General features: G+C 47.6%; 1 protein-coding gene across 1 annotated transcript; it reads left to right on the top strand.

Annotated features, from left to right (window-relative positions):
- Window positions 1–3,234: 3,234 nt before the first annotated feature.
- On the top strand, window positions 3,235–26,163 carry LOC139592771 (alpha-2-macroglobulin-like protein 1). The gene is made up of 35 exons (XM_071432991.1): window positions 3,235–3,580; window positions 4,141–4,324; window positions 5,307–5,469; window positions 5,825–5,882; window positions 7,259–7,437; window positions 8,056–8,140; window positions 8,948–9,062; window positions 9,384–9,498; window positions 9,898–10,007; window positions 10,546–10,713; window positions 11,017–11,247; window positions 11,641–11,704; window positions 12,471–12,616; window positions 13,595–13,744; window positions 14,109–14,225; window positions 14,767–14,914; window positions 15,347–15,458; window positions 16,709–16,934; window positions 17,436–17,562; window positions 17,849–17,970; window positions 18,458–18,512; window positions 19,234–19,317; window positions 19,712–19,888; window positions 20,050–20,131; window positions 20,469–20,625; window positions 20,824–20,898; window positions 22,028–22,190; window positions 22,845–23,062; window positions 23,245–23,460; window positions 23,945–24,069; window positions 24,431–24,521; window positions 24,963–25,031; window positions 25,252–25,354; window positions 25,447–25,488; window positions 25,856–26,163. Exons 1-34 carry the CDS (start codon window positions 3,522–3,524, stop codon window positions 25,485–25,487), a joined length of 4,335 nt encoding a protein of 1,444 aa, XP_071289092.1. The 5' UTR covers window positions 3,235–3,521; the 3' UTR covers window position 25,488; window positions 25,856–26,163.
- Window positions 26,164–27,693: the final 1,530 nt, after the last annotated feature.

Raw genomic sequence — 27,693 nt, 5'->3', positions numbered from 1 at the left:
TTCTTCCCTTTGGTGGGGTGAGTAAGAGAGGTGAAGCAAGAGCCAGGGGTTTGGTGTTGGGCCAAGGAGGTTCAGAAGGGATTGGACTCTTTCAGTGGCATGTGTGGATTTTCTGAGTGTTAGCTGGTGCTCTAGTTACTGCTCCCTTTTGTGAGAAGTATGCAAAGTTGCAGGTCTCAGGGTTCACATGTGTTCTTTGGAGAGAGATCCATGCCTTACCTGTGGTTTGAGCACATCTTATGACAGTTTCCAAAATCCCTTGGGCATAGTTTGAAATTGCCCAAATTGAATTCCAACTAAAGAAATTAAAGCCTACAGTCTAAAAGCTGGGGAAAAAAAAGAAGAAAGCAAAAAAAAAAATATTGCAGCTCTTTGAATGATCTTAGTATAGGGGCCAAACATTGAGAAAGGCATAGAACAGTTTACACTATGTTGCCTTCAAGCTTTCTGACCCAGTCAGCTCCTGCTCCTTCTGCTGTGTTTGTCCAGGTGTGTTCTCAGCTCCTTGCTTGGTTTTGGTGCAATGGACAAATCTGCTGCCAAGGCAGCAGAAAGAGAGTGCAGCAGTCTACTTTGCCATTGTGGAGAGATTCTTTAAAGGGATTCCATTATGTCATGGATGCTAGACAGGTTGCAGAAGCACTAAGGCCTGGCAGATTTTTATGAACCTTGCATGAACTATGAAATATCCTTAATGCAAAAGTTTACTTCACTATCAGAACACAAGGATAACAAATCCAATTGTCTTTGTTACACAGCAGTTATGGAGTAAGCATGTGTGTGTGTAAGAGGCGAGTTGGAAATGTCAGTGATGAGGAGCATGAACAGAGGAGGCCCAAGGCCTGTATGACATTGGTGATAAGTGTCTAGAGGAGGATGAAGAGTGATTCAGTTGCTTTGATGAATTACTCTGCACTACAGACTCTCCAACAGATGTGCTTCTTCAAAGAAAGTGAGGACTTCCTGCCCTCTGCACAGTCTCCTATCAAAGTGCTCTGCAGATATGGGTACTTCTCCAGTACTCTCCTCATGCAGTTCACTGAAACCACTGCCTTTTTATTTTCTTCAAAGATATTAGAACACAGGAGTGATTTCCAAGGTCCTTTTCCTCATTCTGAACCATGGACAATGTTATCAATTTATCATATGTATGACCTTTACTGAGACTTCCCTTCTTCCTTTTCAGTTTTTTATTCAGGTTTTAACTGTGGAGAAGAGGTTTCTATGTGGTTTTGCATTGCCAGTATGGACTATGTCCTTTGCTCCAGCTGAAGTGTGTTTTCAAGAGGAATAGATCCCTTACTCCCCATGGGAATCTTGGCTCAACACCTCTGTCACAAAGGCCTTCTTGGTGCCTACTTAGAGAAAGAAAATGAAGAAGTAGAAAGGCTGCACAACCTTGCTTTGCTTTCTCTGTTGCAGAGACTTTGAGTTTGTGACACCTGTGCAGCTGTCAGTCACTGCCTTTGATGCAGATCCTTCAAATGTATGTTCATGTGACCAAAAGCCAGGTTTGCCAAAGCTAAACAAGGAATAGAGAGCACACCTGGGCAAACACGGTAGGAGGGCATGGTGGGACAGGGTCAGAGAGATCTCCCCAGTGCTGGCCCCAGTGGGTGCAGCTCCTGCCAGAAATCTGCCAGCATCTGGACCTCTCTGGCTGTGACTTGTGATCGATCTGACCCATGCTTTTTGTAGGAAAATCTGGTTTTAGACAAAAAATTTGTAAGTTTGCCTGGCAGACTCTTTTCAGTAGTGCTAAGCAATAGGAAAAGAGGCAATGGGCAGAAACAGATGCACGGGAAATTCCACACAAATATGAGGAGGAACTTCCTACTGTGCAGGTGAATGAGCACTGGAACAGATTGCCCAGAGAGGCTGTGGAGTCTCCCTCACTGGAGATATTTGAAAACTGACTAGATGACACCTTGTGCAATGTGCTCTGGGAGGAATCAGCTTCAGCAGGGAGCTTGGACCGGGTGACCCACTGTGGTCCCTTCCAATCTGACCCATTCTGTCACTGACACTCTCCGTAATTTGACCTCTTTGAGAAGGACACAAAGAGACAAGAATGGGGAGAATGTGTTCTTCTAAATAAAAAGTGTCTAGTCTCCCTTGCCAAGGAGCCTAACAGTGATTGAGACCAACTCAGAGCTGACTTCTATCAGCCTCTGGCCAGTTATCTCAATCAACTGAACAGTGAGATGTTCACTTGAGACAAAGGCAATACTAGTTAGCACTAACATCCTGTACATAATGTGCAGCCCTCATGATGCATGTCAGTCTTCCCAACTCCATCTGGGAACAGACTGTGGAGAGCCTTGGGAGCAGGGCTCCTGAGTTAGCTGACCATTTCTGTGCATCCTGCTGTTTTTGCCAGGTGAAGAGATCCCCACTGATTTCTTGAATAACATCGTCTTGGGACGCAGGTATGGAAAGCTTAGGCTGCATTGGCACTGTTAAACAGCACTGGGAAATATTTCCAGGCACAGAACTGTAGCTGCCTGTATTATTAGGACAGTCCCTTGTACATCTCAGCTCAGGCTGTCTCACATAAGACTCAGATGAAGTTTGTGGACTGCTCACAGCACGCACTTTATGTGGTGACTGTGCTTTTCTGGAGGCCAAATTGGTTAACCAGGACAATTGACTACCCACTGTACAGGCTGCCATCAGTGCTTACAAGACGTCCCACATATTTAATTTATGAGTTTTAACCCGACCCTCAGGTTCAAAAGCAGAACCAAAAGGCTGTATCCCTGGATGCCAGACCTTTCAGACCCAGAATAACGAAGAAATGGAAGCTGTTCCTGAGGCTCCCCCCTTGCAGATGATGCCATGACTAATGGGTCTTGCAGGGCACTGGTGGAGACCTCTGTGGGCCAGTATTTGTTTCCCTTTTCCTCGTGGTGTGCAGGGAAAGAAAAGTCATTAGCTCATTAGTGGTTGCTGGCTGGTGGCAGTGCTGCTTCCTTATGCTCATGGAAGGATTTGATCCATTCTCAAGCCAGACAGGCTGAGGAGATCCACAACCCCCCTAATCTGATCCAGTGCTCCTGAGCTCTGTCCCCAGTGAGGACACTGCTGTGTGCAGGGGGCAGCTCTTGCTGCAGGCTGCACAGCAGCAATCCATCTCCTGCTGAAACAAAGGGATGCAAGTGACAAGTGATCAGGACCTGGCCTGGGTCACTGGTCAGCAAAGTTCTCACTGTTTTCTTGCTGTGAGAAGTCCATTTGGTCAGGTGTCCCCACGGCAGCCTTGCAGGAGGGGATGTTCTGAACTGGTGGCTGGCAGCCAGAGTGGCTGCTATTGGCTAAGGGGCACTTGGCACAGTGCACTCATCCTTACAGCTGCTGTGTGGAATCTCAGGAGACAGGGAGAGGTGGGGAGAGGCTGGCTCCTCCCCACATCCCACCTCTTCATTTAGGCTGTGCTAGAAAGAAATTGCCCCCCCTATAAACAGCCTCAGAGATTTCAGAGGAAGAGAGCCACTTGAGACTGGGCTGCAAGAGCCCCCAGGATGAGGATAGCCATCCTCCTGAGCCTTCTGTTCCATGCTGCAGCTGCTTCTCACCAACTGTGAGTGATGCTGAACTCCTGTTTCAGTCTCTTTCATCAGTCTAGCTAGATGGACTACATCCCATGCCATCAGCTCTCATGCTTCCTGCTCTATCAGGTCACCCCAAGGAGTAGCTGAGGCATACACCTTGCCTCCCATGCCTTAGTTTGACTCCTGCAGGTCAATGCAAGCTTTATGGGGGTCTTCTAGGTCAGACCTTAGGCCCAGAGATGTTTGCTCTGCAGTTGCAATGTAGATCAAATAATTGATGTCTAGACTGCAAGGTTATGAAACCACCTCTTCTGAAGACTGCATGGGATGTTTTTGGAGAGTTCAGGAGATGACTGGATAAGGGGTTTGAAAAAGATTATAGGGCTATACTTAACCTAATCAAACAGAAACTATTTCTCAAGTTTCAGTGAAGCAACTGCTTTGCTGGGCTCACTGTTGGTTTTGAATGCTGGGGGAAGCCATGGCACATGGCTACAGGATTCAGTAGTAGTGGGCCACAGCAGGACAGCTTTCTTACACCTCTTGAGACCTCAGACTGATACCACCTCTGCTGTCTCCCCCACCACAGACATTACCTGGTGGTGATCCCTGCAGCTCTCCGGTACCCATCCACCCAGGTTGCCTGCCTCCACATCACCTGTCATGAAGCAAAAATTCAAGTGAATCTGGCCTTGGAGCGCTCTGCAGGACGGGAGCTCTTAATGCAAGAAACCATCCAGAAGAAGAAGACTTTCCTGTGCACTAAGTTCTGGGTGAGCCACCCTAGGCAGATGCCATCACTGATTTTCCTTTCTGGAAATTGCTTGTATTACTCCCTCACCAGGGGTGACATGGCTGGGGTCTACTTTGTCCTGGTGTGAGCCTGTCAGGAAGGGGAATGGGTGGTGTCCAGGGATGCACAGCCCAACACAGCCTCTTGGTTAGCACTGAATTTCCTTTCTGAATTGAATTTTAAAATGAAATTTACATTTGTTAAAATCTGCCAGAGTTCTGGATACCACCTGTGTCCCTCTCCTCCATTACAGACCAGATGAAGCAGCTTTAGCTCTTCCTGAAGGACTTGTGCAGGTTCACAGCTAAAGCTTGGGGAAATCTTGCAGGACATACTGCAGTTTCTGTAGTACCTGAAATCAGGCAGCAACTCAGCTCTTGGGAGCTACTGAAGACTAGTTGGATGGAAATGAATATTCTTGTTTTTCTAAACAGCATCTTAGAGATTATTTATTGTTGGTGAGAATTTAGCAAAGGTCTGGGATAAGGCAGACATGTCTAAGCAATACCCCTTTTGTTATACTGTATATTCTGTGCTGAAGCTGCTGGGGTCTTTGGCATCCAGAGTCTTTCTGGTTGTGTTTTCTACTTTGGATTTCTTGTAAGTGCTGGGTAGCTCTGAAAGTCTAGCATTTGAGGCTATGTAACTGCTTGATCTCTCTCTTTTGATTATCTGCTACCATCTCTCACCTTTCTGTCATCTGCCCATCTTCCTGAACAAGTCTGAAAACTCAAAAGTGTCAGGTGCTTGCTTGTCACCAGTGGGATAAAGAACAGATTCCATGGCATGCAGGGCCTCCTGCTGCTCATGTGGGACTGTGTGAGATCTGGATGTGATCTGGTTTCAGAGGTTGTTGCTGATTGCTCCCTCCTGGCACAGTGGGAGGGAACCAGTGAATTGTTCCTCTTTACTGTCAGAAGATTACCTGGGGCCTGTGTGCTCTCCTCTCTCTGTCTCTGCAGGTTGCCCCTCCAGCTGATGGCACAGAGGAGGTTGCCACTGTAAAACTGACCATCACAGGAGATGGGGTCAATGTTGAGGAGCAGAAAAAGGTCCTGATCTGCAAGTCCAGGAATGGCACCATCATCCAAACAGACAAGCCCATCTATGAACCAGGAGAGACAGGTGAGATGCAAATGGGAGCAGCTGAGGGTCCCAGGCTTTTTGCTGGTTGCACCATGTGGAAAGACTGTGATGCCCTGCAATGCATGAACAACCCTAGCAGAAGGCTTTGAGACCACATCTCTTGCTGAATGGTGTTCTCAATGTTTGTAATGTCTGGTTTGTGATGGCTGTGGAGTTGCAGGAGACAGTAGATAATGATAACCATGTCCATGGAACCTTCCATGTGGGAATGTTTGCGTCAGACGTTACCACAAGTGTGTCTAGAATGGAGGCAGGAGCTGGGGAAGCACAAGGAACAGGGGTCTGTAGGGAAAAACTGAGATCTGACAACATATTCCCTGATTTCCTTCCTCAGTGAAATTTCGCATTGTGACTCTGGATGAGGAACTCCTTGCACTCAACGATTCGGTAAGCGTGTCCTGGAGGCTGCCTTGTACCATGCATGCATCCTACCTCCCTTCCACCCTGCTCATCTGCCAACGCTCCAGCTTTTCCACATTCACCCCTGGCAGGTTTTATGAGTATGCAGAGGGCAATAGTAGCTGCCAGGGAGATGGCAGAGGCGTGCATGTCTCTTGCCCTTCTTGGTAGAATGGTCAGGCAGCTGCAAGTACAGGACATATTGATTCCTGATGTGATGGTGTCACAGGGGGAGTGAACAGGTTGTAAATCAGGTTTTCCTTCTTGTGGGGAAGGTTAAAAGCACCCTAGAAGATGGAATTTGGAAAGTGCTGGTTTGACATTTTTAGGACAAACTTTTTGATTGCAACAATGTGGAAATGTGTCCAGAAAAGGAATTTTCATCATTGGAGATGTTCAGAACTCAGCTGGAGAAGGCTATGAGCAATCTGCTCAGGAAGACATGTTTCAGCAGGATGTGGGTTAGGTGGCCTCCAGAGGGTCATTCCAAATTATGTGATCCTATACCTCTGTAATCCTCCTAAGACCACACATGAACCAGAACTAGGTTTGTTTGGGTATTGACCTCTGGGTTTTTCTGTCAGGAAGTCATTAGTACGTACTGTGTGAACTCCAGATTAGTTTTTCCTTTCCTTTTCTTCACACCTTACTATAATGAACCCACCTGGTATTTCTCCTTTTTTTTTTTGTGGCATTTGTTTTACTTTGTATTGTTGCCAATGCTCTCACATTTCCAAATCACTTTGGACATCCTTCAGAGAGGGTCCTGAGTCTGAAGTACCTTGTGTGTGGTGCTGGCATATGTTTCTCTCTTCTAATGTTTTTGCATTTTTTCCTCCCCAGATTTCCCTGTTTCTCCTGGTAAGTGATGCTGAAATCTCGTGTTAGAGTAATGGAGATGGCAGTAGTTTCACTGTGCTGTACATATTCAGTTTCTAGAAGATTTTACAGACCTCTGAGTGGATTAGTAGATCTTTGTTTTTTTGTTGTTGTATGTTAAATTTTTAAACTAACATACTTCTTTCCGCTTCTTTTTTATGCACCTCTTTGAGGTTATGCTCCCAGGCACTTCAGTAGAAATCTGTTATTCTAGACTTGCAAGACAATAAATAGAAAACTTAGATTCCTATGAAAGAAAGTTACAACTGCAAAGAATCTTTGCTTAAAATCAGAGTTTAAATAAGTGCAGAAGGAGGCTCAGATGCTGGGAGCAGAATCTGAGCATTATGATGTCTTCAAAATTTCCTGATCAGTCTACACCAAACCTCATTTCCTTAGCTATAGAACCTGGTAGTCTACAACACTGAAATCCTGAAGCTCACTTTCTATGGGATGGGGATCAATGAGACGCTGGAACAACTCCCTCTTTCTTGTGGGTGCAGGACCCTAAGAACAACCAGATAGAGCAGTGGCAGAAGGTGGTCCCTCAGGATGGCATTGCAGACCTGTCTTTCCAGCTGAGTGAGGAGCCCCTGCTGGGAACGTACGTCATCAACGTCACCAGCGCCAGCGCCAGCGCCTACGGCAGCTTCTCCGTCAAGGAGCGCGGTATGAGCGAGCACGCAGGGTTTGTCCGAGCTCCTGACAGCACCCTGCACTCCTGGCCCAGGAAGCAGGGTGTTTATTCCTCCATAACCATCCCAGGAGCAAAAGTTGTAGTCATAGAAAAGAGTCTGAGCTGAGGCTCAGGAGAGCCTCAGGAGAGGAGATCGCTTTGGCACCTTGGTTTAGCGTGTGGGAAGAGTGTTGTGCATGGCCTCAGACTTTTGATGCAGCTGATTCCTATGGATGTCAGAGTCAGATAAAACAAGGCAATTTAGGATGGATTTTTCCAGAGAATATGAAGTCCAGTGGCCTCTCACTTCACTTTCATTCCCTAATCAGCTGTATTGGGAGGCCAGCCTTCTCTCATTGAAAATAGCTGTCAGAAGTACCAGGGACATGGGCGTGTTTGGTTTTAGTTTGGAAAGGAGCAAATCATCCAGGGCCTACACACAAATCTACACAAATCTGTTAAAGATACATGGAAAATCATTCCTTTCCCTTCTTACCACCTTCCTTCTCCATTCCTGTCCCTTATTCCACCATTGTCTGCCTTTATGTTAATTCTTTGTGAAGGCTGTCCCTGGCCCGTGTTTCCTACAGTTCTCTGTTTTTCCCTTCCAGTGCTGCCAAAATTTGAAGTGATCTTTGAGGCCCCAAATCAGATTTATGCACTAGAGACAACCTTCCCGCTCCGGGTATGTGGCAGGTGAGGATCTGAATGGAGGGATGGCCCTGTGCTCATTTCTGGCCTGATGTGCACAAGCTGGATGGGAAACCATGAGAAGCTAAAGGGCAAGTTTACTACACTTCAGTCACAGGAAGCCAGAACCTTCCATGGCAGCTGTTTGCACCCTGAGGCAACACAAAGCATTCCTGTAACTATCATTCTGATACTCTAATGCCCCTTTTCTAAAAACACTCCACAAATCTCCACACACAAAACCTGGGGGAACGGCCTACCCTTTGACAAGCAACTGTTTGTGGGACAGGACATGACAGACATGTGGTGTTCATCTCCCTGAAGAATAAGCTCATGGGAAATGATGGGAAGCTTTTCCAGATTATGCTTAAGTGGAAACTAGAGGGAGGAAAAAAGGAATTGCCCCAGGTATAATCCAAGGACAGGGCTACAGTTAGCCCCATGTAAAGGTGATTTTTTTAATAGAAGGCACTTTCTAAATCACCCGTGTTTCTGGTCATAAGATGATGAATGGCTTCAGCACATCCTGGGGTTATTGCAGGTGATGCTGATATATAGTTACAACACTCTAGTTACCCAAAATAATTTAGTTTGGTGCTAATTATATCATAAAGCCCTTGATCTCCTATCACTGCATAGCCCTGTCCTGACCTTGCTTGCTGGGTCAGGACTCCTGGGCCTACTCTGTGGCTGCCACTCCTGTGTGAGAGTGTGAGTATCTGGCAGGGAGAGGTCTCTGGGGCTGTGCAAAGCAAGCCGTGTGTTCTCCCACCCTGTGTGACTGTCTCTTCCTTCCCCTGCTCCCCCAAACAGATACACTCGTGGGAAAAGCGTCCAGGGAATGGTTCACGTGAGCCTTTGTCAGAAGATAGCTCCGTTCCTGCCCAGTGCTTCCAAACCCGATCTCTGTTACAAATTCAGCAACCAGGTGAGATGCTTAGGAAGAGCTGAGCTGTGTTCAGGGGCATTTGTGCTCAGCCTCAGGGTAACATGAGGCTGCTGAGTCTTTTAGTTGAAGTAACAGCAATGTTAACACATTTTTTTGGCTGCTTGGCCACTGCTACTGGGGCTGCCTCTCAGCAGCTGTGCCTGATGATTGTGACTGGGCTCATCATGTGCCTGCTCCACATCCTGGGCTGCAATGCCAAAAGGAAAAGCAGGGGTTTGGTGCCACTGTTCCTCTGCCTCTTCCATAACTTCTAATGCAAGTGCCTCTCTCAGAGCTTGTTTCTCCTCCCTGTGCTTTCAGACAGATGAGGCCGGCTGCTTCTCCACAAACGTGAGCCTGTCCTCCTTCAGCCGAGACTTCCGCTACTATCGGGACAGCATAGCTGCAGAGGCCTCGCTGGTGGAGGATGCCTCAGGTAACTCTGGGGTTTCTGCTGCCTGGGAGGATGCAGGTGAAGATGTGCTAATCTGACCAAAAGCACTGGAGACTTTCAGGCTAGCAAGGGATCTGAGCCTTCTGAGCCCACTGGGGCCTGCTATGTAACCTTGCAGATAGAGACAGCGGCTCTTGATGGCGTGACACACTCACTCTGAGTGTGGTGTCAGGTGCTGAGGCTCTCTAAAAGCTAGCAGTTAAGTGGGAGAAAGACCAGATCCTCAGAATCTTGGGCAGATCACCAGTGGGATGTGAAATGTGTGTGCAGCTGAACATGTCCATCCCTATTACCAGTGGGTCACTCTGCAGGGAAATTGCTGAGGAGTGCTTGGCTTTCTTGTTCCCTCTCTCATGTTTCTGTCTTGCTGCTTTCATTCAGAGATACAGGTCAATGCTTCCCACAAATTACTCATCTCCAGGATTGGCGGGATGGCCTTGTTTGATGATGTGAATTCTTACTACCACCCTGGACAGATATACAGAGGAAAGGTAATTCCAAGTTTCAGTTCTTTGAAGGGGAAAGTGTGAACAATATTTCACAATAACCTTTACTTACTGTCTTTTCTGACCCCATCTCTAGTCAGGGGCTTGGGAGGGCACAAACAACTCCCAGAAACAAAACTCTGGAATTGTCCAGTGTCACAATAACACCCAAGACTGCCATTTACCAAATAACCCATGAGGGAGAGCAGCTATGGGCTTTAATATGGGGGGGTAGCAAACCCAAACATCTGGAATTTCAGCAGCCAGGAAGTCTTCTGCTGTGAAGGAGTGGAGAGCACTGGAGGTTGGACCAGATGACCCACTGTGATCCCTTCCAACCTTACCCATTCTGTGATTCTGTGAATGAACATGGTAGTGCAAGTGGTAATATGACAGGAGCAGTGGCAGTGTTGAAAAAATTATTAGTGACTGAAAGAGTGATCTTGCTGTCTTTGGAAACACTGCTCCTGACTTGGGGAAACCAGAGATTCTGTCTGCTAATTAGATTCTTCTGCACTTCTCTTGCTCCCCATGATATTCTCAGATTAAAGTAATTGATTACCAAGGCAAAGCACTGAAGAACAAAGAAGTTCTCCTTGTAGTAAACTGTGCTGAGCAGCAATTTAGGCAGAAGTACATCACTGGGGACTCTGGAACAGCTTCATTTAGCCTGGATACCTCTGCCTGGAACAGGACCTTGGCCTCCCTGGAGGTAAGTGAGGAAGGGTGGTCTTGTGGCAAGGGTATGTCTGCATGTTTACTGTCCCACAAACATCTTCCTTGCTCCTTCCCAAGGGAGAGTAACTCAACCTGAAACACCTCAGCATGTTCTAGATCTTGGCTGAGATCTTGGCTCTCTCTCTGAGAGCTTATTCTCCAGGTCCTGGTTGCTTTCCTCACGAGCTCTCCACAGAGAGACCTGTCATTGGCATTGCTCAGATTGTCTAACAAAGGTGATTTGCAGCCAAATTGTTTAACTAGAGAAACTAACTGGTTTGTTTTTTTGTCTCACCAGGCAAGTGTGCTGCATCAAGATTCAGACAGAGAGACTGGGACAGCTGACTTGAGTTACCAACGAGCCTCCTATTTCATCCATCCATTCTACAGCACCAGCAGGAGCTTCCTCTCTATTGTCCGTGTGCCAGAGACAATGCCCTGTGGTAAAACACAGTCTGTCCAGGTGGACTTCAAAATTTATGAGGAAGACCTGGAACATGGGCCCAAGCGTGTCATTTTCTCCTACTTTGTGAGTTTCTGGGAAAGCACTAGTGGGTGACAGCTGAAGGCCCAAAATCAGCATCTCTTAGAGGTTCAAGGCTGATATTTGATAGTCTTGGCTCAGGCAAGGACAGGGAGTTCCTCCAGTCATCATGGAACTGGTTTTGATTCTGGTACTGCAGAAACAAATAGCAACAAAGGCAGAACCTTTATTTTAGGCTCTGCAGAGGTGCAGGGCAGGTATTGGCCTTACCTGTCCTCCCCCCACTTCGTCTCTGAGCTCTCCATACTAACTGAGAGCAAATAAAGCTAATATTCCTCCCCCAGCCCCCATTTAATATCTCAATTTAATTTCAGGGTTTCTTATTGATCTCAAAGGCTATGTGACTATGTGACCATCCCTTTCTGTGTCCTTCTCTAGGTCACAGGGAAAAGAGGGATAGTCCATGCAGGTCAGCAGACTGTTTGGGTTGGGCTGCCAAGAAGTAAGTGCACTCCCCAGTATCATGTCATAGCAAGCACTCAGTGGTCTGTGGCATCCCCTCTTATTGGGACAAGTGGTGTTAAGCCTCCCTGCAATGCAGGGGTGGCTCACCACTTGTGTGCTGTGTCAGAGCCCTGTGCCTTTCCAGATTTCATGTTCCCTTTGCCCTCCTGCTTTGTACCAAGAGAAGAATACTCAGCATTTCCCAGCCCATTTTGATCTGACAGCCTCTGTTGTCTTCAAGTCTCCTTTTGCTACTTCTCCTGCAAGCAGCACGAAACTGCAGTCTTACTCTCCATAGCAACTGTGTCTCCAAATAATCTGGGTGATTAGGATGCCACATTTTATAATTTTGGTATCTGTTGACCCACTGTTGCCTATTTCTCCAGCTCTTGTTTTTTGATTCCTGAATTATAAGTATTCTGGGATAAGGTCATCTCTCTGTTGGTGATGGGATGGGAGATGTTGGGTGAGAGGATGCTTTGAAAGATATCTGAGAATCTCACTCTTTGTGGAGCCAAACTTGAACTCCAAAGTACTGTTTCATGTCCCCAAGGCAATAAACAGAAAAGTCTTTTGCTGGTCTTGAATGCCAGATCCAGAGATGTGCTGATTGTTTCAGCAGTCTCCAGAAATCTTGTTGGTCTTGAAAGACTTCAGTAAAGGAGGAAAGGATTTAAACAGGCACATGCAGAATGGTAAAGATGATCAGACTCTATTTTCACTATCAAATCCACTTCCTCTTATTCCCTCTCTTCTCCATCTAGTGCTGGAAGGCTCCTTCTCCATCCCTCTTACGTTCAGCTTGATCTATGCCCCAGCTCCAAGACTTGTTGTTTATGTCATCTTCCCTAATGGAAAAATCATTGCTGATTCTGCCATCTTTAGTGTCTCCACGTGTTTCAGAAACAAGGTAGGGTTTGTGTCTGAGGCTGTGACTAAATGTGTGAGCAGGGACGTGTCTGCTGCAATGAAAGGAGAGCTGTGTTGCTGTGTGTGGCTGACACTGTGTGTGATGCTGTCACAGGAACTGCAGTTTGTGACTGGTGAGGTGTGCTGTGATGTTTGGAGAAAGTGTATGCTCAGCATTGTGGGGGCTGCTGCAATGTTTGGGAAAGGCAGAGAGTTGCTGTCTGTCTCCATGGGCAACTGCAGCCTGGTAGGATCATAGATAATCCAGCCCAGCACAGATCATTTGTGTGGTTCTCAGGAGAGCTCAGGGCTGCTCTGCTGCTGCAGCAATTAGAATTGCTAGTATGTGGTATTGGGATGGCATCTGAAAGTGGATGATGGAAGAAGTGGATTTTACTGGCCATCCAGAAAGGGCTGAGTGCATCTGGTCATTGTGACATCCTTGGCAATCTGCTTTCTTGGCTGTGTCTTGCACTCCAAAGGTGAATTTCTGAGAGGGCATTACCCCTGCTGCACAGCTCCACAGCTCCACAGCTGGTTGTCTGCCATAGACAGTCAGATTCAATCAAGAGCAGGAGGAGTTTCAGGAAACTGAGACCAATCCCACAAAGAGCCTGGAGATAAGGACTAGGCTTATTTTTGATCTGGGGCCCCAGAAGAAGGGGCTTCATAAGACAGCTGTGAGGTGTGTGACCATGGCTGGCTGGTTTGCTGGGTAAAGAAGAGAGAGCTGTGCTCTGACACGGGAATGTCTCCATGTGCACACTGAAGGCTCCCCCTCTGGCATCTTTCCTTTTAGAACCTCAGTGTTGTCTTTTTAAAATACCTCCTGGGGGTCCTTGGGAGGTTCCTTGGCTGCCTATTCAAGGCAGGTCCTTGAAAACTCTCTCTTCATGTAGGTCCCTTCCCTGCTTGGGAAGTGGTGGGTGACCACCCTTAGAAATGTCACTCAGGCATTGCCTGCATTCTTCCCGTCCAGGTGGAGCTGAGCTTCTCCACGCCAGAGACTCTTCCTGGCTCACAGGTTGGCCTCCGCCTGCAGGCAGCTCCTGGCTCCATGTGTGCTGTCTGGGCTGTGGATCCAAGTGCCTTTTGGATGAAGCCAGGAAAAGAACTGAGCAGCCACTCGGTGAGTGAGCCTGCTCTGACTTTTTCCCTTCCCTCCTGACGCCATGTGGGAGGGAGGCCGCTGCACCTGTGCAGAATTTAACTCCAGGAAAATTGAAATCACGGCTTGGAGGGATCGGCAGCACTCCCAGTGTGGATGGGTAGGGATTAGGGATTAAGGAAGATGTTGAGCCTCACTCGGTGGTAAAACAGCTTCTGTGCTGGCACTCTCAGAGGAGAGCCCAGGAAGAGTGACAGCGATCCTGGGCTTTCTGGCACATGTTCATGTAAAGTAGCCAGAAGCAACTCAAACAGGCCTTGGATGCGGGAGAGGAAGGGAATGCCAGGTTTAATTTGCACTGATTTTTTTCCCTTTGCTTTCTCAGATCTATGGGCTGTTCCCATCTGTTTATAATGCCAGGTATCCTCACCAAGTGTCTGAAGATGATCGTTCATGTGGGCTCCCAAATTCCGATGAGCCTGATGTGTTTACAGCATTCAGGGTAAAAATGGTTGATTTGGTGGGTTGAGATAATTCATGAACTGAGGGAAATGTGGGCCCTGACTTTACCAATATCCAAGGGATGCTGCTGCAGACAGGACAGTGAACAGGTGCAGTTTAAGCCCTTGTAACTCACTTGTTATTTGAATAGGTGATTTGAAATGTATAAGGAAAAATCATTGTGTGGTTGCCACACTTGGGTTGTGTGACTCAGGATGCCAAGGATTATTCATTACTTTAATTGGATTTCACACAATTTGTTTAATCTTCATAGCATGAGCAATTGCACCCTGCAGGCAGAGAAGGCATAGTACCCAAATGACCATATGTTTGAAAGGAATAAATTTGGCTGACTCAGGCCAGATGAATTACCTTAGAAGAGCTTGTTTGCCCATTGCGGGGGATCTGAATTATTCCTTCTTAAAATGAAGCAAGAGAATATAGAGGACAGCCAGGCCCTACTGCATGAGGGGACAGGAAGGCACAAGGGCAGAGGGCAGAGAAGAGAGGACAATCTTCTGGTGATTAATTTTTTCCTACAGGAAATGGGGTTGAAAATTATGTCCAACACCAATATCAAGAAACCCAGAGTATGCCAAACCACTCCATTGACAACTATGCTACGGGGAAGAGGAATATTTATTTCCAGGCCCATGTTGACGTTTGCCCAGCCCCATAAACTGTATAACAGTAAGCATTTGACAGCTTTTTCTTCTTACATGGGAGGCTTAGTCTTTCATGTGAAAGCAGTCCTGGATTTGAGCCAAGAGGCAGCACTTGCTGTAAGTGCAAATGGAGGAGGAAGAGGGTTTCCTGTCCCTAAACCTGTTGTGCTAATGTGAGGGATGTTAGTGGGATGTCTGATTCCAGGTTTTATCTCTGGAGTGAGGGAAATGTTGCCTGTCCTATGGTGCCTCCATGTGCAAGTAAACCCTAAAGCACCTCTGACATTTGAAATGAGGCAAGGGATTTTAAAATTTGGGACAGCACATTTTGTTCTGTTGCCATGTTTCCCAAGAGCTGACTGCAATTGCTGCAGCCTGAGCTCTGCTGGAGCTCCTCTGCTCTTAACCAGGACCTGAGGACCCTATGGTGACTATAGGTCTTTGTTGTTTCCAACAGAGCATCTGACATCAACCTATCAGCCCACTATGTTTCCACCTTTTTCTGCAGCTGAAGAGAAAGCACACAAGCATTTTCACCAAACCTGGCTGTGGGATTTGTATGCCGTGGGGTGAGTAAACTGAGCAGTGGGGGTTTAGTCTGGGTCATTTTATGTGGCTGGGAGAGGCAAGAGATGCAGCTGAGTTTAGATCAGAGGCAGCTGTGCAAGACACTTATTAAGGACATACATCATGGGGCTCATACCTGTAGGCTGTTCATTGCTGGAGTTGGTGTATTCATTAAATGCATTTTCCTCTACTAGGAGTGCTGGTCATCCATGAGAGGTGGCTGGCACAGGAAGATAGAAAAGCATGAGGAGCAGCCAACAAGCTTAGTTTACTGCCTATACTCTGCTTTTGGTAGTCCTGGAGACTTGCATTTCCCAAAATGTGCTCGCAGATGTATCCTGGTATCCAGGGGGAGCTGATGTCCATAGAAGTCTTTCACAGGACTGAAAATTGTGTCCTGTGAGAAAGGTTCACTGTGTACACAGGGCCTACTGAGAGAGCTTTTGGAGATTTTTCATCTGAGACTTGAAGATTTTCTTGTGTGTCCTCTGAAGACTGAATTATGCTCAGGCCAGATCCTGAGTATATTTCCTATCAACATCTGCCCTCTCCCACTTCCACTGTCCTTACAGATACATCTGTCTCTTCACCCCTAGCAGCAGATATTTCCTCTGTGACTTGTTTACCAACATGAACTGAGCCACCAAAATTTTCTGTGTTGTGTGTGTTGCCTTCCTGTACATGCATGGTGAAATAAGCTGAATAAAACCAGCACCTTTAGCTGTATCTGCTCTTTGTGTTGGCTGTGGTGGCAGCTGCAGAACAGTCTGCTCCTCTCAAAAGCTGTGATGTGTGCACAGGACAAGTCTCTGCCCTGCCCTCATGCTGGGCTTTAAGCTGTCAGTGTCTCACAGGACAGAGAATGGCTGGATCAACCTCATCTGCTAAGCCCTACTCCTGCTCGTCCTGTTGCTCTCTTGGTTTCTGGTTTCTGGTTCTCCATTTCTAGGCCAGAAAAATAAGACTGCTGACATCTGTAAGTCATTTTTAGATGTGCAAAGGGCAAGTGCTGCCTGTAAATGATGACATCTTGCAGCCATGTACCCTATTGACCCAAGTATTCAGTCAGTAGAAGCACCTGAGATGGTGTCCCCACTTCTACAAGGACTTGTAACCCTGCAAGGGCTGCAAGTTCAGTAGGGGTTGGGCTGAGGTGAGGGGATGGGATGCTCTGCAGAGAAGAACACAGAGCAGGTCACCTGGCATAGCATCATTCAATTAAATGTTTCTGTTGCTGTCCACTTCTCCCCAGCCCCAGTGGGAACAAGAGCATCACTGTCACTGTGCCTGACGCCATCACAGAATGGAAAGCAGGAATGTTCTGCACGGGACGGAACGGCTTTGGGTTTGCTCCAGCCTCCCGGCTGATTGTTTCCAAGCCCTTTCTTGTGGAGCTGCCACTGCCATCTTCTGTGGTCCAGGGTGAGACCTTCAACTTGAAGGCCACAGTCTCCAACAACCTGCAGCAATGCATGAGGGTAGGTGAGCCCTAATAGCCTCTGCAAGGAAAGCAGGACATGGCTGACACCTGTGGCCTGTGATCATAGACTCATAGGGGAAGGGACTTTAAAGATCATCCAGTTCCAAATCCCCTTTGAGAAATCATGGCAATTCAGTGACGTTCTCTCTGACTGGAAAAGGCAAAACATTACCCCCAGTTTTAAAAAGAGAAATAAGGAAGCACCCTTGACATGCTTGAGAGTTGGGCCTGTGAAAACCCCATGAAGTTCAGCAAGGCCAAGTGCAAGGTCCTGCACGTGGGTTGGGACAATCCCAAGCACAAACATAGACACACTTGTTGCCCTTGATAACCCTGGCCAGGCTGCCAGGTCTTTAGCTTTCCCAATCTGATCCCTGGCTAGTCAAACAATCTGTGTGTATTCCTCTCAGGCTGTGCCCTGCTTCTACCCTCTGTAGGCTTCCTTTTTGTATTGTTGATGTTTATTTATTGCCACCTGCCATCCCTTCTGCCCCTTCAGATCCAAGTGACCCTGGAGGAGTCTGCACACTTCCAGCTGAAGCCATGCAAAGGCTGTGCCTACAGCAGCTGCTTGTGTGCTGGGGAAGCCAAGACCTTTCAGTGGAGTGTCACAGCTGAGCAGCTGGGTGAGAAGCACAGGGAGGTGGGGTCCTGGAATTGGGAACGGATGGGACCAAGGTGGGGGTGTTTTGTAAGAGCTGACATAGAGTGAGGAGCTGTTTGCTCTGCTATCCAGAGTACTTATTTGCACCTATCCTATGGTCATGGTTACTCACAAGCCTGTGCTAGGAGGTACAGAAACATATAGGGGTCTGATCAAATTTTTTGTTGTCAGCAGGTGATGTCTATTGTATTAACAGGAAGTCTTTCCTCAGAAAATGTCTTATGCACATAAATGTGTGTTATTTTCAGGGCTCGTGAACATCACCCTCAGCACAGAGGCTGTGGCCTCCAAAGAGCTCTGTGGTGAGGAGACACCATTTGTCCCAAGACAAGGACAGAAAGACACGATCACCAAGCTCATTCAAGTCCGGGTCAGTCAAGCTCTTCTGTTACCTAAGCCTCAAAGTAGGCTTTGTGCCATTCCCAGATTTTGTGCATGTTAATTTTGGGAGTTACTATTCAAAATGCTATTCAAAATGTGCAATTATCATCTCAGGGCCTGAGCTGGGCTCAGCTGTGAGGGTTGATGGATATAGAAGGTAAAGGGATGTCCTTCGCTTCATACCACGGGAAACTTTAAACACTCTTTTATGTCCTTGCCTCCTGAGTTCTCTGCTGAATCTTACGGCACCATTTTCACAGATATTCAGAATTTAGGATACTCTGAAAATGCATGCTGGTTTCTGATCTGAAGTGAAAATGGTTGAAAGTAGTTTGTATTTTTGTGTGAAAACGATGATACTCCAGCTGACTGTCCACCCTGAACCAGGATTCTGAACATACCTTCTTCTAATCCACTTGTAATCCCGTTTCTCTCCTGGGTGCTCATTAAAATGCTACTTTTATGTGCTCCAACAGCCAGAGGGAGTGTTGGTAGAAAAGGCTCACAGCTCCATCCTGTGTCCTGAAAAAGGTAGATGGATTGCTTTCTTCTTTCACCCTGTTCATCCCCCTCTTCCTATCTAACCACCTTCTGGGTATTCAACCCAGAATAGTTCAACAAGTGGAAACTTGTTGAACAATTTTCTCTGTCTGCATGATGAAGCTACAGAAGCGTACTCTAATTGCGGTGCCAGCTAGGGCTTTCTCCTAGGCAGGGATGTGGGGAGGTCTGCTCTTTAACCATCCATATCCCTGGCACTAAGGTGACAGCTTGAGGCCTTTTTCACCTGTGCAAATAAAACCACACTACTGAACATGGCGAGGCTGGAGGTCATGGCTTAGGATTGCTGTTCCTGACTTGAATTTTATGGTGTATGATGGGGCCATCATACCAGCTTATTTTGAGAGCATGAGGAACATTGAGGAGACAAAACTGCAACTGAAATCTTAAATGAGATGGAGTAACTTCTGTAGAGAAAAATAGGTGACTTTGACCCCTGAGGATTTCCAGGAGAAAATCCTCTCACAACTTCTTTATAAAGAGGGGTGTTAGGACAGCACAGTTACCATGAGGTAGATGCAGGAAATTAGGGGCAGAATGGGACATAGATTTTGGAAGTGATTTACAGCCTCTGTGACAGAAAAATGGGAAGTTCAAGACAGCCTTGAACAGTTTCTGGGGTTTTGAAGGCTTTTTTTCATCAGAATCTATTTCTTTTTGTTCTCCCCACACCTTACCTGACTGGTGTCAGGGAATCCAGCAGAGGAGTCTGTGTCCCTGGTGCTGCCTCTAAATGTGGTTGAAGGTTCAGTCAGAGCCACCGTCTCAGTCACTGGTAAGGAGTTAAGCTATGGTGGTACCCTTGCAAACACCATATCTCTGAGTTTAGCCCAAGGAAAGCCCAAATTTCCCCACACACCACTTCTGAGTTTTCCAAGGCTCCACTGCCTTGTTCTTCTCCTGTGTGTGGCTGTGTTTCCTTATTACTGACAACGTAAAACACACAGCAAGGGAGAGAGTGTTGTGTTGATGAGCTTCCTTGCCAGGATGGGAATGTGTACAGCTCATATGAGGAGCACAGTGGAATTGATAAGGTGGCTGGACAGAGGTGTCCCCACACTGCTGTGCTGGGCCTGCCTTGCTTGGTGCACTGCTGAGAATGGTCACAGGTAGGAGGAGGTGACTCTTACTGCCTAGGAGGTGGTCAGGGTGCTTATGTTTTGTCTCAGGGGACCTCATGGGGTTGGCACTGCAGAACCTGGACCACCTGGTGCAGCTGCCCCACGGCTGTGGGGAGCAGAACATGGTGCTGTTTGCCCCCGTTGTCTATGTGCTGCAGTACCTGGAGAAGACGAGGCAGCTGAGCCCTGAGATCAAGGACAGGGCAGCAGGATTCCTGCGCAATGGTGAGTGCAACAGAGCCACCCTGACCCTCTGCCTTCCCCTGTGGCCAACAGTCCCAGGTTCCCACTCCCCTTCCACCTGGAGCACTCAACCACCCCATTCCTGCACAGTGACTTCATTGCAAATACCATTGTGAGCACTCATGTCCTATCCTGCTCCCCAGGGTACCAGATACAGCTGCAGTATCAGCACCCTGATGGCTCCTACAGTGAATTTGGTACCAAGGATGAGTATGGTAATACTTGGTAAGCCCTGGGCTCTCTCCCTGCTGTCTACCTGCTCTCTGACAGCCAGGAGGTGGACAGCGTGAAATCCTTGCTGTCCTATTGGATCCAAAGTGCTCTAGAAGCTTTGTGGACTGGGGCACCCCAGTCCTGGTGATGAATTGATCTTGAACCAGCACATTAGAAATAGCACAATAGGTAAAGAGAGATGCACCAGTTTCAAACTCCCACTTTTTTTCCTCAACTTCTGCTTAGATTATTTCTTTCCACTAATTTCTCCTGCTCTTTCATGCACTCCACCTCTCTCTGATTCTCTCTTCCTTCTTTCATGCTTTTTTTTTCTGTTCTCCTCAATCAGGCTGACTGCATTTGTGGTTAAATGCTTTGTTCAAGCCAAGCCATACATTTACCTGGACAACCGGATTATCCAGGCTGCTCTCAGCTGGCTGGAATTCCACCAGCTTCCCAGTGGTTGCTTCAAAAACGTGGGACAACTTTTCCACACATTCATGAAGGTAGGAGCCAGTGCACCTTGAAGGACAGTGCCAAGCAGTTCTTGCCAAGTGTGCTGGTAATTGTTTAAATTCACTTGCCTGTGTTGTAGTGCTTTCTTGAGGGGGAGCAAGCCTGGGACAGGTGAGACCTCTCCTGAAAAGCTTCATTATTTGCCTATTAATTTTCCCATCTTTTTGGATGTCTATGCTTTATTTTAGGGAGGTGTAGATGGGGAAGTCCTCTTGGCTGCCTACATCACTGCTGCATACTTGGAGGCAGGAGCAACACCAGAGGTAAATCTTGGGATTCTTTGCCATGCTCTTGCCTTAACATTTGAATCTTAATGAACTTAGTGGTAACACTGGGGCAGGCATCAGAGCACCTTGGAGGGACTTGTGGGCAAAGTAATTGAGTGGGTGAGGAAGATTTTACAGCTTCTCAGGAAAAACTCTCCCTTTGAGTACGACGTCCCTGGCAGGGAGAAAGTGAGGTTCAACTACTGGGAACCACTGGACTTCATGGCTAGATACTGTGTTGGCCATTTCCCAGGAATGAGCTGTTAATTCCCACTCCTTCCATGCTCTTGCCCGTCCTACCCAGCTGAAGGCTGATCATGAGGTGGGTGGAGCTGCTCCCACAGTCAAGTAAATAGACATAATGTAATTCCTAATAGGGTTGAGATTCACAAATAAAGCAGAAGTCTGGGAAGGGAGTGCTGTAGGGCAGCTGTAACTGCATGGTTAAGTAATGACAATAAGAGGGAGCTCTTACAAGTGCTAAGGATTGTAGCTAGTCACTAGGCTGTGGCACAGGCAAATAAAAAACCAATTAACTTGATGGAGAAACACAATTGTAGACATTGAGAAGTGAAGCTCTCTGGAAGTCAGAAAAGTAAGTGAAAAAGCAATGCTTTTCAGTGGAACAGAAAGCAGTGGGCTTAGGCAAAAAAAGGGAAGACAGATGGAAATTAAACTTCTTTCTGGCAATAGATGTCCTTCAGGTCACCCCTTTTTCACCATAGTACAATTATTCACTGTGAAGGTGAATTAAACACAGTCACCCTGCTCAGCAAGCTGTGTGTACTCATTAGCAGTTGTGTGGTTTTGCTGTTGTTGTGTTTGGCCTGGGAAAGTAGGACATGGCGGTGTTACTCCCTCAGGAAAGTAAGGAGCTTCAGCTGTGCTCATTTCATTAGAGAGCACGGCTGAAGCCCAAAACCAGCTCAGGGGAGAGGTCTGTCAAGCACCTTCCACCAAGGGCTGAAGATGCTGCTACTGCTGACAGGGAGAGTGCAGGCCCGGGCACAGAGTCACTGGAGTGAATAAACAAGGTGCTTTCTGGGCTGGCAAGAAATGTGTGCATGCTCCTGCTCGAGTCCCAGGGGTTTGTGTGTGACCAGCAGCGTGTCCCTCTTGCCTGCAGAGCTCGGTGGTGCGCAGGGCTCTGGGCTGCATCACTCCTGCCCTGCCCAAGGCTGCCAGCCCTTACACCCAGGCCCTGCTGGCCTACACCTTCGCCCTGGCTAAGGACTCCCAGCGCACACAAGAGCTCCTCAACGTGCTTGACCAAAAGGCACTCAGAGCAGGTACGGGGGCCTTGGAGCCAGGGGAACGCTAGAGAAGGGACAGGTGACTTTTCTGAGCCCTTGGTAAGGTGCAGCTGGGAGGAGCACAGTCTCACCCTCCAGGCCCTTCACCAAGGAGAGCTTTTAGACATCCACTGAATGAGCTCATGGTGTGTGCTGCCAACACTGTGGTGGGGGTGCTGATTTCCTTCAGATCTCTTGCCCTTTTCTGGCACCTGAAGCGGAGGTTTGGTTTTGGGAGACTTGGGCATTCTTGTGCAGGACTGCAAAATGCCAGAGAGGAAAGTAAAGTGCCCCATGTCTTGTTAGTCCCTGACCCTCAGGGCTGGCCAGTGGACAGCTGACTAGTACCAGGTTGTTAGTGGACCTGGCAAACAAGGCAATACAGAATTTGGACAACTGGGAGGTAATGCATATGCACATTATTGCCATATTAGTTTTTGCATATCACCTTGGTTTGGAATATGGAATTTTAGGTATTGCAAAATACATTGATTTTCAGCTGCCCTGGTGATATGAAAAAAAAAAAAAAACCGCCAAAAGGTGTTTACCCAATGGTCTCTGCAGACACAAGCCACTGTGTCTAGGAGGCTAGGCCACAGGAGTTCTTCCCTGACATCCCTCAAGATTCCCTCTGCTACCTTCCTTTCCCAGATGGGCAGATCCACTGGAGTCAGACCTCATCCAAGCCCAGAACCAGTACCAGCCCTTGGTCACAGCCAGTGCCTGTGGATGTGGAGCTGACAGCCTACGTCCTCCTGGCCCTGCTCTCCAAGCCAAATGTCACAGAGTCCGACCTCACCACGGCCTCTGGCATTGTGGCCTGGCTCACCAGGCAGCAGAATGCCTATGGAGGCTTTGCCTCAACACAGGTAACTCATGGCTAGGGAAGGGGATGTTTCTTGAGAAAGAACCTCTGCAAAATACGTACACAATGTATGGAAGTGTAAATGCTTTGGGCAAAGGAGTCCTTGGATATGGAAGTCCTCAGGACACTGGTTTCAAGTGTCTCTGGATGTCAGAGATGCAAACGTAATTGTGTTTTCCTTTCCAGGACACAGTGGTGGCCCTGCAGGCACTGGCCAAGTATGCAGCACTGACACACAGCACACAGGGGGACGCAGAGGTGAGGGTGAGGTCCCATGGAGGCTTTGGGAAGAAGTTCCAAGTCTCCTACCAGAACCGGCTGCTGGTGCAGGAGGCAGCACTGACAGAGGTCCCGGGCAAGTTCTTGGTGCAGGCCCACGGCAGCTGCTGTGTCTTTACTCGGGTAGGTTCCCACAGACCCTGCTGTGGCCACCCTCATCCCCTCATCTTGTCAAAACCAAAACTCTGCTGCACCTCTGTGGAAGGAAATGTGCATTGACTGTGCTTTAACCCCAGCCTGCTGCCAATGCAATAAACCTGTGTGTGGGAGGAAACAGACAGAACTTGCCCAAATATGAGGACCATGATGCTTCCATGGCTCTCAAGAGTACTGGAAGATGAAAATGCTTTATAGTAATCCCACTGCTGTGTGCCTGACTTGCACAGTCTCAACTGAAAGTTTGAGAAGGAACCCATGGAAGGTTTCCAATCTGAGTGACCTTTATTTTGGGTACTGGGACGAGTGTGCTTACTGCATATCATTTATCCATTCACTGTCTGGGGTCCAATCTCAAGGAGTTGAGTAGCCAGTGGAAAAAAAAAGGTGTCATAGATGATATACAGCTAGTTATCAATGTTTTAGTCTGTCTTTTTGTCTCTCCCTGCAGATGGTGCTGAGGTACAACACACCCTCCCCACAAGACTCCACATCCTTTGCCTTGCAAGTGAAAACCGAGCCTGTCAATTGCACCAAGGACAATACACGCTCTGTTACTGTCCATGTCAATGTCAGGTGACTCTAAACATCTCATCCCACTTGGGAAGGAAAGCTGGGCATGGCTGGAGAGCAGAGGGGTGCTTCTTGGCTGCAGTGGAGGCACCAGGCAGTTTCAGCAGGAGGGAGGATGCAGAGCCTTGGCTCTTGCTGAGAGAGGTGTGCAGTAGTCAGCTCAGACTGGGGATGCTCAGAGCAGTGCAGCCCCATCCTCTGCACCCTGTGAGAGGGAGCAGTGACTGCCTGTCCCCAGCCCTGGCTGGGCTGCCTGGCTCAGGGCACTGCACACAGGGACTGCTGGTAAAGGGAAAGGAAAGCTGGGAGAGATTCTCTTTTTAATGTTCTCCCCAGAGTCTCTTTTTTTCATCTTCTCCCCCAGGTACAATGGGAAGAAATCCACTTCCAACATGGTGATTCTGGAGGTGTCCCTACCGACTGGATTTGCCCTGGCTCCAGGATCTGGGATGTCTGTAAGACTTGTGGAATCAGGGTGGGCAAGTGGTGTCAGTGGGACCATCTGTGCCCAAGGAGAGGGGGAGGCTGTATGGGAAGGTTGTATAGGAAGGTGTTGCCTGTCTCTTCCTTGAGCAATCTCACCATCCCTTCCTCTCTGCCACACAACAAACTTGAACACATACTGTTGGCTGTTTCTGTGAGTCTTGAGGAGGGTGATACTTCTGACCCAATCAGCTTAGCATTCCCCTGTCAGCTAAGTGCCCTAGGCTCTTGTCCTTGGGGTTTGCAGGAGCTGAGTGGCCCTGCAGGGAGATCAGCCTGAAGAGATAAGAGTCCAAAATACATTTTGAAGTGAGTGAATGAGAATCTGCCAACTCAGAAAAACCTTGTCAGGATGTCTCACGCTTTCCTTTCAAAAGATGAAACTAAATGCTTTCTCCTCTCTCCTGTCCTAGCTGCAGCATGGACACTCTGTGAGAAGAACTGAGAAAATACAAGGAGGTGTTGCCATCTACTTGGACAAGGTAATGTCTGTGCTGGTAGAGAACCTGAAGGAGTGGAGAGCAATGCCCGAATTTTTGGGAGAATCCAGGACTGGGGCTAGCAGATCAGTATACTCAAGATTCATCTTGAAGTCCAATGTTTGAGTCTACAGAGTTGCTATTGTCAGTTAGTAGGATCAAATTCAGGTGAGGAATAAAAAGAACAGCTCATAAGTGAACTGTCATTTATTTTCTTCCCCAGCTGAGCCATATCTCTGACACATATGTCCTGCATCTGGAGCAGGAGATTGAGGTGACCAACCTGAAGCCAGGCCATGTCAGGGTCTATGACTACTACAGCCCAGGTCAGTGTGCAACCATGGGGTGCCAGGGCTGCCTGGGTGTCTGCACTTGGCTCTGTGCAAGGATAACTTAGATCTCTCCTCTTCTGTTGCAGAGGAGCAGGCCCTGGCTGACTATAATGTCTTCTGCATCTGAGGTAGGTGCAAATCCCCTCCTCAGCCCCCTGTACAGACCTTCCTGTGCACCCCCTCCACTTCTCTGTGTCCTGCTGGAGCCCAGTGTATCTCTGATTCAGCATGGTCCCTTCATCTAGGACTGTATCTGAAACTCCCTAAGCAGAATTCATGGTACTAGTTTCAGCTTATTATATTTGGGCATGGAGAGTTTCTCTTTCTGGGGAGGGGCTGAAGTAACACAAAGATAGTGGATCAAACAAAAAACCCCTTTCCTTTAGAGTCCTTAGTGAGAGCCTGTGCTCCCTAGCTGTTAGCATCCCAAATTAATAATTTGGGTCATATTATTTGCTCTCTGGGTTACTCTCTCTTCTGCTCTCATTTCTCCAGGGACTTGGACTGCTTCCTTACTGTCCACTGCTTCAGCTCACAGGGATCTCACTAATGCAAGATGCCTTAGGACAGTGGGGCTGCTGCATTATTGCTCCTGGTATAATGAAACACCTGGAAAGTCACATCTCAGGCTTGGGATTTTGGTGCTGGGACACATCTGAGGCTGGATTTCAGGACTAGCTCCAGCCTAAGCTATGCTGCTCATCCTGACAGCCATTACCTAGTGAATTTTTTTTTGTGTGTCTGATTAACTCTGATTGTTTTAATCCAGGGATTTTCTTGCTTGCAAAAAGATGAAAATAAAATACAAATCACAAATCTGGCCACTGTGGTGTGTGTTTGGACTCTGTGACAGCCTTTACCTGGGAAGAGTGAGCAGAGGCAAGCTCTGTATCTCAGCTGTGTCACTGGCATTCATTTCCTCCAGCAATGGATTCTCCTCCAGCAGTGTTGTGCAGCCATCAGTATGGGGTGAGGACTCCTAGTCCTGCATGGAGACTGATCCCACTGGGCATCATCTCCTGCACACAGATGTAGCTGAGCCATAAGGACTTGGCTGCTGGTGCACTTTATGTGGATGTAAATCTACCCTGCTGTGTATGAAAAAAATAGAAAGCAGAAAGAGACTGATTTTAGTTTCTGCACCTCCCATGGAGCTGGATCTTGCACAGGACAAGTCAAACATGAGTTGTCAGGAAGGGGTGGTGCCTTAGGGCTAAACCCCCTGCTAATGAGTGAGGAAAGTGAGCAGGGTCTTTGCCCCATTACAAGGAGCTGGACAGGCAATTCAACAAGCAAAGAGTAAATGAAAATTCAACATCTACCACTGCTTTTTAAAATCAAACCTCACGATTTAAGTGCTGGTGATCACAGATCTTTTAGGTTGACAGTGACAAGTCTCTGTATAAACAGGTGACTCTCCACAGACCTTCCCTGGAGCTGGCTCTAAGAGTGTGATGGTTAAGTGCAAAGGCAGGCTTAAGAGTGGAAGGGCTGGAAGACAGGTGAGGGTTGAGGGTCAGGATTTGGTTACAGCCCTGAAAGCTCTCCCTGTCCTGCTGGGATTTGTGGTGGTTTAAAGGGAGGGATTTGGAAAGCGTGTTTAAATTTTAACTATCATGCTCCAGAGTAATCCTGAAGACTCAGCAAGTCCTATCTGTGAGACAAAGACATGAGCATTTCAAGTTTGTTTGTTTGAGAGCGAACACACTGAGGAGATGTGCCAGCAAGGCAGGCTGCTGACAGCCTGCTCTGTGCTTCATGTGCAGTTTAACAGGGCTAGAATGAAAGCATCAGCAGCTGGATGGTAGCAATACCTTTGTGGAGCACCAGAAGTGGCTGAGCTGATGTTGCACCTTTGTTTAAACAGGTGCTTTTCCTCCTCTCTTTATTCAATTTCCTCAGTAGTCCATGAGCAATGCAGATCTCAACACTGCAGAACAGAATTTTTATTTACTTTCTTTGAAACTTTTTAAAAACACTTTGCAAATATTTCTGCTTTCTTTGCAAATGTCTTCTCTCTCCCTTTCCTTTACCACTGGCAAACTCTGTCCTTGCTGATACCAAAAAGCAGAACTGGAGCCAGCCAGGCCTACAGCTGTTAATGGTATTTGGAGAGTGCACTGCCTAGAGCTTGGAGTCTTGCAGAGAGGGAGGAACTCCACCTACCACTGCCAATGCCACCAAGTCCTTACAATCTGTTTTGCAGAGCTTAGCAAAGCACAGTCTGAGAAAAATCCCCAGCATAGAGGTTTATTGGGAAAACAACTCCTGTGGTGGTTATACACACACAGGGATCCAACCTACCCCTCGCTGACACCATGAGGGGTAGCTCA

This window comes from Agelaius tricolor, unplaced genomic scaffold (genome assembly GCF_023055355.1).
Source record: "Agelaius tricolor isolate 1412-34295 unplaced genomic scaffold, bAgeTri1.0.p SCAF_9, whole genome shotgun sequence".
Lineage (NCBI taxonomy): Eukaryota > Metazoa > Chordata > Aves > Passeriformes > Icteridae > Agelaius > Agelaius tricolor.
This window is presented reverse-complemented; position numbering and strand designations above follow the sequence as displayed.